Here is a 15,865-nt window from a genome sequence, read left to right as displayed (position 1 = left end):
TGAATGGACAATGTGATGCCGTACGTTGCAGGTAGCGTGTCCCCATTCATAACATCAAAAAGACAAACGGTTGGTGGTGCATCCACACACCGTGGGGTGTTGGAAGGTGAAAAGAAGCCCCATGATTATTTACTTTGATATAAAATTAGCAGCACATCCTGTTAGTAAAATTTAAAATAAACCCTGTAAATATTTTCCCAAGGCATTTTGACTGATATGTTATCAGACAATGTCTGTTTACCTTTGCACCTAGATATTTTAGGGACTGCTGAGGTTTGAAAGATTTTAGTTTAAAACGAGGGTGAAAGCCTCTTCACATTCAGAGAGGCATCTGGGTGGGATATTTCACAGAGATAAAATAAATCTTTCTTTTAATCAGACAGAAATAGCACAAACATTTAATTAACTTAGTTTAATACTAGACAAAATATCTTTATAGATATCTGTAGGTGGATTTCGTAGGAAAAGTGCGCGTGGAGTGAGGAGTATCACTGCAGGGTTACTATGGTGACGTTGCGTCCTTCCGTCCCTGCTTCACTCATATAAAGCCTTCGAGAGGGAAAACCCCAGCAGAAAAGCCAAAGGCAGTGGTGTGCTGTATCATTCGGTTGGCATTAGTTCTTTTCATCGTTATATTATTGTTAGACCTTCTTTATAGAGTCTAGTTTTCATTCACTCAGTTTTAGGAAGGAAGAGCAAGCGTCGCACCTGCCCTCGGGAGTAGTTTGGTGCACCGGGGCAGGCGCTGTACCATGCGATACCTTTACAGTCACTGAGAGACTACGAGAGGTGTTTTCACTCCAGAGGCATCACTGAAAGAACAGTCTCTGTCATATCAACGGGAACTACTATACGGGAACTATTTAACCATACACCGAGAAAAATAACAGAACTTGGACTATTACAGCCTCATCCAAATAGGCTATAAAGTGACAGCTGATTACGCGGAATATATCATCATTTTAACGGACGAAATGACCTCTGTTCAAGCCTCAGCCAAAGGCTTCTTCACTTTTCAGCTGCTTCTCAATTTCTTCTCATGTGGTAAGTGCTCGCTTTTTGTAATTTTTCTGCGCGTAAAGTGAAGCTGGAGGCGATCTTTGGCTTTCTATGGGCTGCTGTTGTACAGATGCGGTTTGAAGTTCAGCTGTTAACTTTATGGGCATTAAATGATCTGTATGTAAATGCATGAAAACAAATGTGGATGCAATGATGAAAACATTTTAGTATTGTGCTAGAATAATAGCCTACATCTGATGCCATTGTCAACTGTTTATTGATATTTCTGATGATTTTCATTCTAGAAAATGTATTACAGTATGTTTGGTTGTCGTGAGTTTATTGCACTTTTCAAACTATTTCGACTTTAATTACTGAAGAAGAGACCATTATGAAATTATTGTGTCAGATTAAATGGATGGGAACAAATATGTTGACATGATGTCTTTTGTTGCAGCGATGACATTTTTGTTCTAGAAAAACAGTATAACTTATCCAAATGCATTAAATTGAGTGATTTTATAATGATAATTTTATAGAAATATTGAAATATAATACTTTTTTTCTCTCATTCTTTAAAGTTAACCTACTTTGATGTCATTGGCTATGTTTCTCAAAACCGAATGCGCTGCCTATGCCTATAGGCTTCACAGATTGTTTGGTAGGCCTACTTCATCAAATGCATTGTTAGAACCCATTTTGGGGTCCCAGATTTTGTCTAGGTAGGCAGCTCACTGGGTTTTGAGATCCATCAGTCATCAGCAGTCTGTACTCTGGCACTAAATGAAATGCTCAATTAGAAAGCAGGAGGTGATCTCTCCCTGCTGGGGCTTAAATTTTTTTACTGACGTTTGCTCATTTTTCTGGGGACCCCAATCATTCCAGGGACCCCCAGTCGCCGCCACAGCTAATGATGGAAGAACAGTTGGGCAATGGGCACTTCTTGCATTCCTCCATCGTTTGGGACTATAGTTCGTTATTATAAGTCATTGTTTAGTTATTCCAAGAATGAACACACATTGTGTTTGAAATATCAGGTGTGTTTTTGATAACATTCAAAACATTTTATTGTGAATGGGTAGTATGGGCACATCTCCAGTTCCAGTGTTGTTCTCAAGTTTGACAAGAGAAGATGTGTTTATAAGAGAAAGTATATTGTTGACTCTGGCTGCTTGGACTTCTGGCTGCATCTCCTTATAAACAAGATTGATAGTAAAAGATGGTTGCCATTGTTCATTGTGACATAGTAGTTGTACACTACAGATACAGGTCTTCCTCCTGCTGTCCAAACAAACAGCAGCACTTACTCTGATCCAAACAGAGGAAATACTACTCCCCCCATGACTTTTTGGGTCTTCAAGCTTTGTCTACATGGTCTCCAAGTAGATTTCCTTCGCTGTCCTCGTGCCGAGCGTGGGAAAGACACATGAAGGAAGCGGATGGAGAGGCAGGAGGCACCCTGGAATTGTTCTGGCAGTAGAGGTCACGGAAATGTGACACACCTGAGTAAAGATTCCTTCCCCAGACTTCTTGCTTGCTCCTCTACTCCAAATGTGTGTCAGTTGCCCCACCTCAAGACAATGGTAGAGCGGAAGAGCATGCCATTATATTTTATATGTCAGGAGTGTATGGTTAATCCATTAGACAAAAATAGGCCATGAAGATATTAGCCGTATCCCATTTTTGGTGGTTACACTGTGATTATTACATTTAAGACCAATTTTGTAAGTGCAATTGTGTTAATTTATCCATGTGGTGCAACTATATCATGTGTTGTCTGATAAGTCTCATGATTTCATAGAAATTAAAAATTCATTTGAAACGGTTACATTGGAAATACGAAATGAGTCAGAGCCACTGGTCAAACTCAGCACTAAATCTATAAATTGGACTTTAGAGAAGTGAAACACATTTTGACTTGGCTGTTAGAAGTTACTTGCAGGAACGAGAAGGATTAAGGATAAAGTCTGTTTTAAGTAAGAGAAACATCCAATAATGCTGCTCTGTAGAGTGATATAAGGCATCTTGAAATGATCTAGATATTGCCCAGGGCTCTGTTTTCAAATTTTGCTGAACCATTTAAAGGTTAAAATACTCTAGGAATTTTACACATCTGAGAACCCTCTGCATTGCATTACTTTCAGGAACTCACTGAATACGTGCTAGGCAACTCGTACTTGCTCCTTTAACATCACAACTTTGCAGTAATACAACATTTCATTACTGACTTAACAAATTAGGTCTGTTTCACATTGTTTGGATATAAGAAGCGCGTAAGCAGAGCATAACTGTAGGCTCTCTTCGTGCTTTAAGTCTAGAAGCATTTATGCTGCATAACAGAGATATGGCTGTATACAGAAAATAAAATGATGTCTGATATCTTGATAACAGACATACATTTTAAAATGGTTATCAGGAGTTGGCCATTGAAAACTATTACAAACTTAAAAGTTGTTAAATTATATTTGCATGAGGAAATTGAACCACATTTTAATTCAAATGATAATGGATCTACACGGAACATAACCTAAACTGAAGCTGTGTACAGCTTCCATCATGTGCATCAAGCCTGACAGACATTTTTCTCAAACAGTGTTATTTATATTGCTTAATAAAAGCCTACTGTATATTGCAGATGATTTCGTTAGTTCAGTGCACTATGTATAGTCAAAATAGGTTCAGTACTGAATCTGTACTTGCACCTAGCTATGCAGAACTTACTCAGGCAGTGTAAATACAGTAAGCTAATGATATGGGTGACATATATAGTTGTTTGAACATGTTCTATACAAAATCGTGCCTGGTTTAAACTTGCTCAGTGTGATTTCTTTCTGGATTACATTCTATTTTCCAGGCTCAGAAAGAACCATAATGTTCCTTCTGAACAGCCGTTCAACAGCAGTGCATGTTGGGAGGAATACAGTAGGTAGGGGTCAGCCAAGTGCAATTCAAGCTCATCCACTCAGCGGTGGGGTGGCGCACAAGTACAGACTGTGCACAGACGTCCTTCTTTCTTTCTCTCTTTCATGATTTCTGGCTTGCTTGCTTGCTTGCTTTCTACACATTTGCAGTCTTCTCCATTTTCTCACTTAATTAACATAAAAACATTATAGAGATATAACAATTACTATATTTCAGCATCTACACCAACGGAATAGTAATGTTGTTTTAAAAGCGCAAACTCCAGTTATGTCATCTGCCACTTTAAATGCTTTTAATTGCCTGTCTAAAATAAAAATAGATTTTAAAAACTTTTTTTTTAACTTTTTTTTTTTTTAAAGAACCTCAGGCGGTGTGCTTCGAAGACCATGTTTTTAGTCATGGGTTATTTCCTCTTAAGTTATCTTTTCTCTTTGACACACTAGTTAGTCTCTTTGCAGGCCATGATGGCTGTTCATGGTGTGTTATATTGCAATTTCAAGGAGAATCTCCAGCATGGAGTATAGCACAATCCCCTGAGCTCCAGAACATATTGTGGAAGCTTATGGGATTCAAATCCACTTATGGAGACTGTTTCCAGGGTTCTTCATATTCCATGGTTTCAATATTTGGTCAAATATGACCAAAATTACCATGCAGCCAGTTGTTCTTTGTTTAATTTACCATCTTATTTCATTTTTCATACAAGTTGTGTTTATGTGTTGGGTTTTCAACTCCACCATCCAAAGACCAATCCAGGAACTAATAAAATCTGCATTCTCCATTTCTGTTGTCTTAACCTTACGGCTTGGCAGGGAGCAGTAGTTGTAGCAAAGGGACTTGCAACAAGAGAACACTTCAATGAATGAGAAGGCAGGCAGCACAGTTGGAGGCGTAGTAGCAACTTTTTTGGAGGGTGGTCTCTAATTTTGTTTAAGTGTTTACCCTTCAGTCCGCCATCAGCTCCTTGAACAACTTGTGAATTTGTTTTACTGTTGTTTTTTGTGGCAGACTGGACCATCATTAAATACCATTAATTATGTAAAAGCTTTATAACTAGAAGCAGAATAACCACCATCGAACTACCACATGAATTGTAGTAAATTTACAAGCAGACATATTATTACAGTTTGTTATATAGGCCTAGCTCTCAGGAATACTTGATTTTAATTGGCCACTTGTGTAATGTTATGGTCAAATACTTTTGATTATCCTATATGTGCTCATTTCAGGCTTGTATCACTGTCCTATCTCTTTCTTCTCACTTAACAACAACAACAATAATAATAATAATAATGGGTCCCACTTTATATTAAGTGGATTTAACTACTGTGTACTCACATTTAAATCAATCATTTGGTACAGTGCATTTATTATGTACACCCATGTTTTTACATTGTACTTCTATTTAAAACATTACCTGCATGTAATTAGATCTGTAATTATTTCATGTCATTACATTTATAGTTACAATAGTCACCCATCCCTTACAACTTAACCCACCCTTAAACCGACCCATAACACTAAACCTGTCCCTAACCTTACCAGTATCCCACCTCAATAGCAGCAGAAATGCTAATAGAATATGAACACAATATGTATTGTACTGTCAGTACATAGTAGTTAAGGCCACTTAATATAAAGTAGGACCAACTATAAGTCGTCGTATAATGTACAGACGCCCTGTTTTTTTTTTGGGGCAATAATGAACAGCTTACTGTACATTACCAGACATATTACATGATTTATGATATAAAGTATATAGATTACATAATGAGGGAAACTGTACAGTCACAGTATCTCTTGTCATAATATGTCAGCTTATATAGCCAAATATCCACATAAAATTTCTGTCTCAAAATTCCAGTATTTATAGAGTTTTACCTGTCCCAGAAGGGTACTTTTTCTTCTTCCAAAAAAGACAGGAAAGAAATGAATATGTGATTGGTCGCGTGCAACAGTTGCCTGACGTGTTGGTTCTGTGCCCATGGACACGCTTACTATTGTTTTACATTATTTTTATTTATTAAGAATCCTTCGTTGCTTGTAAAGCTTTGAAATCACAATGGATACTGTGGCAAGGTTAAATGATTAATAAATTTCTATTGTTGTGTAAGCCCAAAAAAGATTACCCCTGCCCCGTCCTCAGAGACTGCTTTACCGGCACTGTGCATCACATGGGTGGACGGGAAGCACAGGCAGTCATGTACCAGCCACAGAGTAGGGAATTCCGCATATTATGACCAATGCTTACTGGGCAGCGACAGGATTTCCTCTCTACAAAAGACAGTACACAAGTAATTTGAATTACATCTGTAAAAAAAAAAAAAATCAAACTCAAGCATCATCTGACTTCATAAGTTCCAGCTTTTTAACATGCACAAGGGACCAATGATACATTATGTTTGCTGAACAATATTTGGTCAAAATGTTTTGCAACACAGTGCTGATATTATTTATAGTTCTCCAGAAGTCAGCTTTCCATGAAAGCCCACACATCATTTCAGTTTAATTTCAGAGTGTTTTTGTCTTTCATCTCATTCAACATTTAAATCTTTTTGAAGGCTTGTCTGCTCTTCTGGACATGAACCTTCTCTTGTTCTTCCTCACAAAACTACAAACATCAATTAGGACGCCTGATTGACTGATTGGATGATTGTAGGAGGTCAGGAGGAGCGCAGCCTTTGACAGTGACATATCTTTTATATGTTCCCATGGGAGGCATGTAGGCTAATAATGCTGAATATGGCAACCCACGCAGCGTCAGCGCTGTGTTTTTTCCATTCATCCATGGTTGTCCTTTATTTTTAATAGGCTTTAATGGAAACCAGGTCCCAGGCCCCTTGAAGCACCACAACAAGCCTCATTTTTGGCATTTTTCAGTCTCTGTGCTGGAGGAATGTAGTACACAGCTGGCGGAGAGGGGGGCGAGGTGCCGCACTGAGGTCAGCACTGGGCAGACATCAGGGGCAGGTGGGGGTCTGTGTGCTGTGGGAATATGTGGGTGTACAGGGACAGAGACGAGGTTTTTATGAGAAAGTACTCTTCTTAAGTGGGCTGCTGGGGGCCCCTGCTGAACAGGGCAGCTGTGAAGACAGCGAGAGTTGTTGGGTTTTATAGGATGTAATTCACCGCTCATGTTTGCATGCAGGCAAACTGCTTCTGAGGCTTTGAGGGAAAATAATAATATGTGGATGTCAGCAGGAGTCAGTAATTCTCTTAAAAACGTATTTGGTATCAGACCAAAGTTTCTGTGTGGTAAGCAAGCATTTCAGAGCGGTCAAATCCGGTTTGACTCACTCTAACTAATATCTCTCTGTTGTACAGTGTGAACAGCATCTTCTTGTAATTCTGATGTAATGGATTAAATGTTTCTACAGTGCTAGAGTGTTTCTAAAACATCCTGATCAGAATGTGTGATGACTCCTAAAACAAAATGTACAACATATGAGCTTAGGAAATTTCATGATGAATAGTGTCTGTCTGAGACGGGAGGTGGACCTGCAAAGTTACTGTCTGACAAAGTTTGGTCTGAGGCTTTTTGTCATGATTTATGAAAGACACCAACATCACAGCAATGACATTTTTAATGTGTGTTTTATTTCATGTGTAAATGTAAATCTACAAATCAAATCTGTCTAAATATCTACAGAATAGATTTGTAGTTCAATAAGAGAGTCACCATAGGGGAGGGTATTTTTTTTTTTGATTAGGACATCTGCAGTTATGTCTGGTTATGTCTCATCTGGTCAGAGGGTAGTATCAAGCTGATAGAGGTGTGTACTTTGCGTGAAAAGCTCCAGTTACATCCGCTCCCCTTAACTAACCTTGGACTGTGAAACAACAATGATGTTGAAGCATACTGAGAGGAAGTTCATATTAAGTGGCAGTGTTGGTGTAGTAAGTTCATTCTGGCAATGCAGCTGTTTTTTTAAGTCATGTGTGGGGGGGGAACTACATGAGTAATAGAACATGACTTTCATTATTATTAGTAAGTGAGAGAGAAATTAATATGGGTTTCCATGAGAAAAAAATTAACATTGTGTAATGCTGTTATCATCCTGATAATAATCCTTTTTAGCTTCTGTTTTGGACACAGACGCCATATTACAGAACTTTATGATCTTAAATCTTAAGTTAAGATCTGACTCAGATAGTTACCAGAACTATTATGGGTTGTTCACACTTCTTTTAACTTGATATGGTGACATGTGTGAGGTGCAGAAAAAGAGAGGATGTCTGCAAATGCATAGAAAAACAATGAAAAAAGTGAACCTGTCCACACAAAACATGTTTTTGCATTCCATTTAACCATTTTTTTTTTTTTTTTTAATGTAAATGTACACTAGATGGATGTCTTCATCTTTGCATCACTTTTTTAGTGTCTCACGCATGAGCGTTGTGCTTTTAGGACTGAAAAACTGGTGATCTGCATTCGAATCAAAGTTCATGCTGATCTAAGATTGTGTTTTTCACTGGGGAGATTTCCCAGAAGGCTGCTCTTATAACAAAAAAAATTCTAAATAATACCGTTTTTGCCTGGCAACACAAATAACCTGCAATACAATGCCACAACAGAAAGCGTTCAGGGAGTAAGTTCAAAAGAAGGAAATCACTTATGAGACGAATGTCACCCGTCCTGGGCAGCAGAGGGAATGATACCGTTTCCTGTCCCAAGCGTACTCATGGCTCCTATCATCAGCTTTACCTGGCCCCAGACCAGCAGTGAACCTTCACTGTAATAATAGCACACAGAAGAGATCTCGAGAGATCCGAGTAAAATGAAGCTCTTCATCAGAGTATAAAAAGGTGGCATTATGCAGAGGGCAGAAAATAGGGACTGATTGATGTGAAGGATGTGTTTAAGGACATCTGATTCATCTGGGTCTGCCTTGTTCTCTCATGTGCTGACAGAGGTGACCCCTCCGTGGGGGCACAGCTGTACCCCTGGCCTCCCTCCTCTGATCTAGAATGTATACACACGCTCAAACGCACTGTTTCCACATCTCTGCCAGCTCAAACCTGTTCAACACAGACAGTCCAGCTCAACATGAGAGTGGAAAGGCTATTGCATAACATTCTGAATCAGAGTCTCCAAATTACACTGTAATGATCTTGTACTTCCTAGAGTGTTCCATTTGTGGTTTGCTTAACCACAGTTTAGCATTGTGCTTGCATTACAATTCACCAGAAATAACTATAATGCACATCTTCAAAAAGATGACAGTCACTTGGAAACCTGGAAACTTGTTGCGGTGTTGTGTTACTATATTCAAAGCTGTCAGTTTGACCACATTGTGGCTTTTGTGGGATGTATTTGCGATGTTAGTGTGTCACTGATTGTGTGTTTTGCGATATTGTGTTTTCTGTAGGGTTGGTAGAGGGATCTCATCTGCCTGATCCACAGCTGCTTCCTGATGGAGACACACACCTTCAGCATGTTGGTGGCACGCTCACACTCATCTGCAGGTACTGTGTCCATTTCACACAAACACTAAATCTAGAATATGCTAATTTTATTGATATTATACAATTAAGCATTCCAGTATTCAGACAGAATAAATTTAAACTCAGTTTAGAATAATATAAAACTACCAAATTATTTTAAATAGCCCTTTTAAAACCATCTTATCAGAAATATCTTATTTTATGTTTCACAGAAGAAAGTCGTACAAGTTTGGAACATAGTAAATGAGTAAATGACAAAATATTTATTTTTATATAACTTTAATTCTGTATAAGTACTTGGGTGACAGCTGGTGTGTGTCCATGCACTGATCTCACACCATAACTCTTCAAAACAAAACTCATTTGCTTTGACATGGGATAAGAAGCTCTCAGAAAGCAATATAGTCCCAAAAAAAGCTACGTCATCCAAATTTAACGGAAAGAGAAGGGGACAGGGGACTTCTGAAACATACACATTTAAGACTCTGAGAGAGCATTCCAGCTATTGCAGTCATGCCAGGAATTCTGACCCCGAAGAATCTTAACTAATGTACCGCTTCCCTAGAAGGCCGTGTGAGCCAGAAGCTGATACTGTCTTTGGCTCTGGACAGAGATTTGAGGCTGAAGTTGCATGACCCATCAGTCTAGAGGCAGAAGCAGTATGTGAGATATGTCTGATTCTCCACTGGGGTCCTTAAAATGTGCCCTTTTAAAAAATAAACACTGTTTGAAACATTTGAACATTTCCATTCAATAAATACCTGTTCCCATGTGAAAGTGGGACACTAGCAAACTTTAAAACTTTCCAAAATAAACCCACTGAGAATATGGATGAAGAATCTGACATGCTCTCAGAGTAAAAACTCATTTTCAGAAATTCAGAAAGAGCTCTTGTAACATTTAAAACAAATGTAATCAGGAACCGCAGAAGCATCAGTCAATGAAGGATTTGTTTTAAACTGGTCTTTCTATAAACTCTCCTTATGCTTAATTCTAAAGCTGTGCTCAGGATGCCAATCAAAAACATCTGCTGTTGATTCATTTTAGTTACTTTTAGGATTACGTTTGTAATGTCAGAGTAAACTAAAAGAGGCTGCAGAATGTGTTTGTATGTGGTTGATTGTGTAATTTTCCTGATTTTGTTTTTAAGTTCTGTAATATATGACATGAATAGCTAAAAATCAAATGTTATAGCAGCAGATACTCTCTGCAATGATTATTTAATCTGGCATAAGTCTACTTGGCTATGAAATTGTCCTTATTGTTGCTGATGTTTTGTTTATATGGTGTGACTTACATTAGAGGATCAACTTCCCTGCACTGGAAGCTGGCTAAGAGAGATGTGTCATTGGTACGGATTGAGCCGTGTGAGGAGAGAATGCACAAGCACTGCAGCAAGCTGGTCATACACAACCTGATGCACAATGACACTGGCTTCTACACATGCAGTCACCAAAAATCTAGCAATCATGAGGTGTCCACATATGTTTTCGTTAAAGGTAAGATAATTTGAATACTTATTCTATAATGTTTTTAGCATAGACCCAGAGATTGTACAAAATTGGTTTAGTAAAATAAAACATCTCTTTGGATGATTTTTTTTTTTTTTACTTGAGTACATCGCTGTTTTTGGTTACAAATGATCCCTACTGGATAAACCAAGGAACTCGGCCCTTTCCTTCCAATTAATTGCCACAAGAGATTTTGAGGTCTCTCTTTGTAAAACAGGACCTGGAAAAACTCCAAGCCATTAGAAAAGCGTGAGATTTAAAAAAGAAATGAAGTAATGAGAAACGTCACCTCATTGTAGCCCTGACTGAAACTAGAACAAAGCCATAAACCTGTTAGCCGAGCAATGGAGCTAGTAACTGTGCAGCTATGACTGTGCACACTTAAAAGATTTGAATCACTGACAACTGGACTGTATCTGCAAGACAGAACCTAGCTGTCATAAGACTAGGAAATAGAAAATCAGTGACACAAAAAAGGTAGGATTTTATATTAAGCTGGATGTCTTTAGAGATGGAAACAGAGTTTGATTGTTCTGGAAGCCTGGTCTTTGATAATTTCCTGTTTGGCTTCTGCTTGGCATCTGCGTAAGCTGTTAACATTTTAAGCAAGAGTTTATTTAAATGTCCCTCAAAAGAAATTGTAATAATGAATTGAATTGTAATAATATTTCACAATATAGCTTGTAATCAAATAAATTCAGCCTTGGTGAGCATAAGAGACTTGTTTTTAAAACATTATTTTTAAAAAATCTTATCGACCCTAAATTTTTGAACAGTATGGTATGTCCAAAACAGCTGATCTGCAGTTTATCTATAGCAAAAGACGGTGATAACTTTAGCTGTGAAAATGACAACAAAGCTCACCAAGTCTCTGGCTCACCAACTGTTTTGTTTAGCAGACCTCTACCACTGCGGCCTGCTGCATGTATAGCCAGTTTATTACCTGATAGTCCCCTGGTTCATATCACTATGTGATTCCACTGTTTATGCGAGATAAGTTTGTTTAAAAAATCTATTTTATTACATGAACACTGTCAGCACACAGAAGATCTTGTTTGTTTAATCACTCCAATCTCGCAGCATAGCTGTACAGTAACATCCCCTGCTTCCAAACTGTTTCTGTTTCGCTATCCAGCAGCCTGTGTGGCAGTTTGCTGTTTAAAGAGAAAAATTATCTGACTTTATCTGAGATATTTAAGTGCTCCTCTAGGCTGGATGTCTAGGCATTGCCTGATGTCTGAGAATTCATTGATTAAAGATGAAATACTTTTAAAAATGCCATTTAAAATCATAAGTGAATTAATGAATTATGGTGTTTGTGATCGGTAAATTAGCTTTGTGCTAAGCAAACTGTTATTATTTTGTGCTTACTGTATTATTTTATTCATTTTAAATCATAGATCACAATCATCCATTTGTGGAGGCTCACAGTATAGCACAACCGCTTTATGCATATCGGGAGGATCCTTTTTTAGTGGTCCCATGCAGAACAACATCCCCGAATCATCATGTTATCCTTGAGACTGTGAGTATTTTTTTATGTTTTCAAACCCACTTAATGTAAAAATATTCACATATAATTTACAGCCACATGCAAAGGAGGTGAATGTATTACCTGCTTTCTATGCCTCAAAAGCCTTGAATATGAAAAAAAAAGAGGATGTGTTTTGTATGATCTGACATTGAAAAATGCCTTGGACCATGGGCTTCTCAGAGTTTCTCACATCCATCAAAGCCCTGAGTATGTGTATACAGATAGAGACAGTGTGCCATAGGCTCAGGGAAGCTCAAGGAGTCCTAAGGAGCCACTCTGTCTGCTTCCTGTAAGAACAGGAAGGTAGTGTTGAACTGTTGTTTTTCATTCAAAATAGAAACCCAGGCTAAAATAAAACACCTTTTTTTAATGCATCATGTCCATGAAGACTAGGTTAGGGAAACAAAGCTGTACTTGAATAGTAAACTTCTGTTTATTCATTTAATTTTAATTTAATTTAATTTGATTTTATGTATACTAGTACGCAACTTTTTACATAATATGTGAAAGTAGATTCGGTCCTCTAAACTGCACTGGCAGCGAACAACTTCAACAGTAGTATTTTTTCCACAATGACCATGTAGTGGGTCTATGGTCATTTCTCACAGTTCTTTGCTATGGATAAACACTTCTAAGCCAGATGGCACAGATAGTAATGTAACCTTCCTGCCATTGGAAGATCTGTGGCATTCGTCCTTCCTGTTTCCTTCCTTCCCTTCTTTCCTAGCAGGGCACTTGGACTCCGAACAAACAAAAGAAGCAAAATTGGGTATACAACTCAACCATGATCAGTTTCTCACAGACAAGCTCAGCCCTGTTTTCCTCATTACTGGATGGGCTACTAATCATAGGCCGTAAAAGCTTCACACAACTTGTTTCCTTCTTCACTGAAAGAACTGTCACTTGTAGGAAAATTTGTTAAATGAATTCTCTCCTCTTGCTCTTCAGATTAATAATCCTATGACAGATCATGTAAAAAGTAGGGTGGAGTGGGATCCAAAGAGAGGTTTCAAGATTCCCTTGAAACCTTATGACAGCTACCAAATGATTACGTGTATGACCAGTGTGGATGACAAAAAAATTTCATCAGTCTACATGCTCTTAAGGATAAGTGAGTCATTTTAATTAAGGAAAAAATTCCAGTTACACAATTATCTTTTGAAATCTGTCATTGAAAATTACAAAAGCTTTTTTCATGACATAAGCTGGATTCATGTTGGTACCTCCTGTTCTCTGTGCCTAGCCGTGGAGCTGAAAAACATTGGCATCAAACCAGAACGACCAAAAGTAGTGGTCGGTGACACCCTGATCCTCAACTGCTCTGCAGAGACCACTTACAATGGCATAATTGATTTTGAGTGGCAGTTCCCTAAGGGTCGGGTGAGTTATCAGGAGATGATAAGATGCTAAAGATGCTGGAGTTTTACCTAAAGCCATTCAGTATTAGATTAATGCTGTACCCATTCAGATCTGCTACCTGATTTGAACTGGCATTGTGTAAAGCTTGGCCTGACATCCTCTGAACTTCCTGTCTGTGCTTTCAGATCAATCACACTCAAGAAATGAAAAAGAATAGGGTCAAAGATGGTGAAACCATCATGATGAGTAACGCTTTAATCATGCCTAATGTGACAATGGAGGACAAGGGCACGTATGTGTGCAAAGCATCAATTGAAGACAAAAGGCTTCATTATTCAACTAAAGTAACTGTATACGGTGAGGATGTAATGTTGTGCCACTACCTTAACACACTTGTGCTTTTGTTGAAAAGTTTAATACATTTCTTGGATTTTGTTTTTCTGTTTGTCTCTACAGAGCGTCCATTCCTCAATGTGACCCATAATAAACGCAAAATCATCTTTTCCATAGAGGGTAGAAAGGTGCAGTTTGAGCCACGGGTCAATGCCCTGCCGGCACCAGACAAAGTGTTGTGGTAAATACATACTTTCCATTTAAAGAAAATAAATGTGACTCAAATTCCGTGAGAGGAATTTAATGTGTAGCAACCATGTAAAAGTATTCCACTAGTAATGAATTTATTGTATGATTATTGCATTGGTGTGCTATTATTTTTTTGGTATAGGTACAAAGATGGAGTTGCCATTTCAGAAAATTCCACATGTTATGAGACAGCAGGCTACAACCTCACTATAAAACAAGTGAGGCAGAAGGATGCGGGGATCTTCACTATCTCTCTGTCAAACCAGGAGAGGGGTCTCTACAGAAACCTCAGCTACAGGCTGGACGTCAGAGGTAATGCAGAAAGCCTGCAATACGATCATCTGAGCGTTTCCTTTGCTTCAAGCAATACTGGACCAAATAGTGCTGTCACAACTAAACACAAAACACTAATATAAATAGCTAACAGCACAAAATCAAATAGTTTTAGTTGCGTTTTAATTACATATCAATGAAGTTAAACAGATTCTTTAGCAAATTTTGAATGTGTTGTGGAGAAATCAAAGTAAGCAGATGAATTGATGTGCTCGTCTCAGAAAGTTCTGGAATGTGCTGTCAGAGCTGAGATTTTGATAATGTGCTGCCCAGATTTCCCCTTAATTTTTGGAAACCTCCCATCCCACAACGTACACAACTACAATTGCCTTCTTTGGCCTAATATAAAATATTTATTTTAATGTGTCTCTGTCCTCAACCTGAACCGAAGTATATGACATCATTACAGACCCAAAAGCAAAAACAAGGTCAAAAACAATGTAAACAGTATTAAGAGATTTCTGGTTGCAATTATTTTTGGGCATCATTCATCAAATCTGATGCTAAATCTTCAAACATGCTGTTTTTCTCTGTCATGAGCACAGATGCACTTCAATGAGCTCCATAAAGGCAATATTGCTCCCTGAATATTATATAAGCCTGAATATTCTTACTCTTCTATTTTGGAGTTATGAGGTGAAAGGTATTTTAGTGTTAGCCAATGATCTGCAAATGATCTGTATTTTTTCTCAGACTGACAATTTAAATGACTGATGATCTGTATGTCCATACGCACACAGTGAAGCCAAAGATCTTTGAGGAGGATGTGGCTCCAGGGGGCCCACAAGCTTACAAATATAACGAGGGGCACCAGCTCACCTGCACTGCATTTGGGATTCCCATGCCGAACATTACCTGGTTTTGGCAGCCGTGCGACCCCAGCTCTCACCTTACAGAGTAAGCGAATAGTACACCAAAAATACTGATTCTTGTTACTGTTCATATTCAAATTTACTTTGAATCAACAGGTCTTCTGTTTAGTATTTTACATCAGATGAAAGATTGCATTACTTCTATAAATTGTGACAAGGGCTGGTTTTTCTAGTAATTTCCACAAATTTTGGTTAAACAGTTGTCACCCTCCTGCATGGAAGATCTCTTCTCTTGCTGAGGTGTTAAAGTCGCTGATGAATGTTGGCCTTTACCCACAGCTCTCATTATTCAAATGAACTGCATCCGT

At 38.2% G+C, this 15,865-nt stretch overlaps 1 protein-coding gene across 1 annotated transcript in view; it reads left to right on the top strand.

Moving 5' to 3' along the window:
* The first annotated feature begins 564 nt into the window (after positions 1–564).
* The window catches only part of kdrl (kinase insert domain receptor like), a 40,347-nt gene continuing 25,046 nt past the window's right edge, over positions 565–15,865 (top strand). Inside the window, exons 1-10 of the mRNA XM_058798204.1 lie at positions 565–1,044; positions 9,291–9,387; positions 10,669–10,865; positions 12,278–12,402; positions 13,360–13,522; positions 13,655–13,791; positions 13,956–14,127; positions 14,227–14,344; positions 14,495–14,664; positions 15,426–15,582. Of these exons, the coding sequence (XP_058654187.1) occupies positions 975–1,044; positions 9,291–9,387; positions 10,669–10,865; positions 12,278–12,402; positions 13,360–13,522; positions 13,655–13,791; positions 13,956–14,127; positions 14,227–14,344; positions 14,495–14,664; positions 15,426–15,582 (1,406 nt within the window). The 5' untranslated portion in view covers positions 565–974. The remainder of the gene's footprint in view (positions 1,045–9,290; positions 9,388–10,668; positions 10,866–12,277; positions 12,403–13,359; positions 13,523–13,654; positions 13,792–13,955; positions 14,128–14,226; positions 14,345–14,494; positions 14,665–15,425; positions 15,583–15,865) is intronic.

The sequence above is a fragment of the Onychostoma macrolepis genome, chromosome 14 (assembly GCF_012432095.1).
Source record: "Onychostoma macrolepis isolate SWU-2019 chromosome 14, ASM1243209v1, whole genome shotgun sequence".
Taxonomy (NCBI): Eukaryota; Metazoa; Chordata; class Actinopteri; order Cypriniformes; family Cyprinidae; genus Onychostoma; species Onychostoma macrolepis.
This window is presented reverse-complemented; position numbering and strand designations above follow the sequence as displayed.